This window comes from Malus domestica, chromosome 14 (genome assembly GCF_042453785.1).
Source record: "Malus domestica chromosome 14, GDT2T_hap1".
NCBI classification, from domain to species: Eukaryota; Viridiplantae; Streptophyta; class Magnoliopsida; order Rosales; family Rosaceae; genus Malus; species Malus domestica.
In genome coordinates, this window is record NC_091674.1 from 29,439,928 (window position 1) to 29,442,496 (window position 2,569).

General features: G+C 41.2%; 1 protein-coding gene across 1 annotated transcript; it reads left to right on the plus strand.

Annotated features, from left to right (window-relative positions):
- Positions 1-628: 628 nt before the first annotated feature.
- Positions 629-1,580, plus strand: LOC103424580 (oleosin G-like). Its single transcript, XM_008362671.4, has one exon. The coding sequence runs from the start codon at positions 744-746 to the stop codon at positions 1,257-1,259; it is 516 nt and encodes a 171-aa protein (XP_008360893.1). The 5' UTR covers positions 629-743; the 3' UTR covers positions 1,260-1,580.
- Positions 1,581-2,569: the final 989 nt, after the last annotated feature.

The window sequence follows — 2,569 nt, forward strand, 5'->3', positions numbered from 1 at the left end:
TGAAAAATGTTTGGATTTGGAAAAGAATGGTTTTACTGACCCACTCAATTTTGGTTTTGCGCCCCTCCAGGTTCAGGAATCACAAAGGTGTGGTGACTACGAGGAATTCCGCGGGGTTCTGACAGAATGGACCAAATTAGGACTCACCTTCGGGTGTATCAACGTATAAATTGTATAATTAAAGCTTCCGTACTGTGCAAATGGTTACGTCACTCTCACGTGACGGCCAGCATGCCCTCCTTCGGGACGGGGTGTGTCAATATAGACGCCACGCTATCATTTAACGAGAGAACTAACAGTTTGACTAACAGATGTATGAGACTGTCCTAAAATTAACATTTTAGGTATGATTCTGGAATGAAAAAAACTTGATGTACTAAATATTGAAAATCACGAAATATGAGGATAGTAAATAAAGTTTAACCCATATATATATATGATGATGATGATGAACTAGTAATTAGTGTGATTAAAATTGATCTGGCTTTCTACAGTTTACCCACACCACATAGAAATGGAGTCCTCCACGGAATTCCATGAGCTTTGTGACTAAAGAAAAGGTCAAGAGTCTCCCACACACCACACTCATCTAGGTCTCACAAAAACTTGTTTCCCCCTCCACGTGTTCCCATGCATGTCCCCATACTCAAATCATCCCCACACCTGTCCCCCTCCACCCACCTTAACATCTCCCCCACATCTCTCTCCCTAACATCACTATCTCTCTCTCTCTCAGAGCATCCATGGCTGACCGTCACCAAAACCCAACACAAACCCACCAGCAGCAGCCGCAGAGAGCTCCGAGACCCAGCCCTAACACCCCCACAAATTCCTCAATATTCCTACGTAAACTCCAAGGCCATGCACCCAACTCCACCCAGCTCGTCGGCTTTCTCACCCTCCTCGTCTCCGGCGCCATTCTCCTCCTCCTCACCGGTCTTACCGTCACCGCCACCGTCCTCGGCCTAGTCATCTTCACCCCTATCATCATCATCTCCAGTCCCATATGGGTCCCCCTCGGCGCCATCCTCGTCCTCACGGTCGGCTTCTTCGTGTCCATGTGCGGGTTTGGCGCCGCGGCCGTGGCTGGTTTGTCTTGGATGTATAGGTATTTCAAGGGGATGCACCCGCCCGGTTCGGACCGGGTTGACTACGCCAGGAGCCGGATTTACGATACGGCGAGCCATGTCAAGGATTATGCTAGAGAGTACGGCGGGTATTTGCACAGTAAGGTCAAGGATGCAGCTCCCGGTGCTTAAACCAAAGATCAAGCTAGAGGATTTGGGTTTTTCTCACCGGTCCGGTTTATTGTTGAATGTTGAGCCTGCAGATATGTTGGGCCGGTTTTGTTTCACCTTTACGTTTCATGTCTCTGATATTTGGGTTGTGTTCTTTTTTTTTTTTTTTTTTTTTTTTTTTGTAGTTTAAAAAAATTTATTTTTCATTTTGTGCTCTGATTTTGAGGGCTTTTATCTAGTACATGGTTTGGGCTTTGGCTATTTGTTTTGGACCTGGTTATGGTTTTGGTGGTGGAAGGAATCAACTTTTGCATGGACCCAAAAATATTCGACCTTTCCTTACCTTTTTTTTTCCTTTGATTTAATGGAATTCATGAATTATTAATTTTTTTTGGTAACAAAAAGTTTAGGGATGGGGAGCCACCCCGTTCCAGGGCTAGAGCATACCACAGCCCTCTTTTAACAGGAAATAAGGGCGAACAAAGGGACTAAAAAGATAGATTAGCGACCGGACTTATAGAGGGGCCTTAGCTCTTTTTATGTTTTTACGTTCTACTTGAATTGGAAATGTGGAACAATAGAATAGTTTTGCTATAAGACCACACTCCACTTATGGTTGGTAGATACTAGACAAGCCCTATGCATAAAATAACAAAATAAGCAACGTTATAGAGAAAACGTTTTAAATTTATTACTTAATTTAGAAACAAATCCTGCAAATTAACTTGGTAAAATGGGGAAGTCCAATTTTTCATCTCACTGACATTGAAAATAAAATATTTAATAGTTAGTAGAATAAATTTAACTGTTAAAAGATGCGTAGCACAAAGTACTACGTGGCATTGAAGATAGGTTTGGTAAATTGGTCGTGTCGTTTTTATGTCATACCTCGTTACTTGTTATGTTCGTGTCGTTTTCATTTCATACCTGTTATCTTATCTTGTTATCTTAATGAGTTGTTAATAGATAATCTAATAACGGCCCAATTAATTAACGGGTCGTGTCATTTTATGTGAGTTAATGGGTTGTGTAAGAAATTGTTATACCTAATGTCTAGATTTGGTATCTTATTGGGGTTTCAACTGGTGACATTGTAAAGACTCGACTCGTTAACGGGTGGAACGTGTAAACTAAGAAGAAGAGAATCACAGACAGTAATCTTAGAGAGAGAAGTCAGAGAAAGAGATTCATAGAGAGAGAAAGATATTTCTATTTCTTTTCTTAATCACCAAGCTATTACACTATAAGAGTATATATACTACACCCTACTTACATTTGCATATTCTTAACAACTATAACTAACTCTCTTAATCTGTTTACAAGTGTCACCA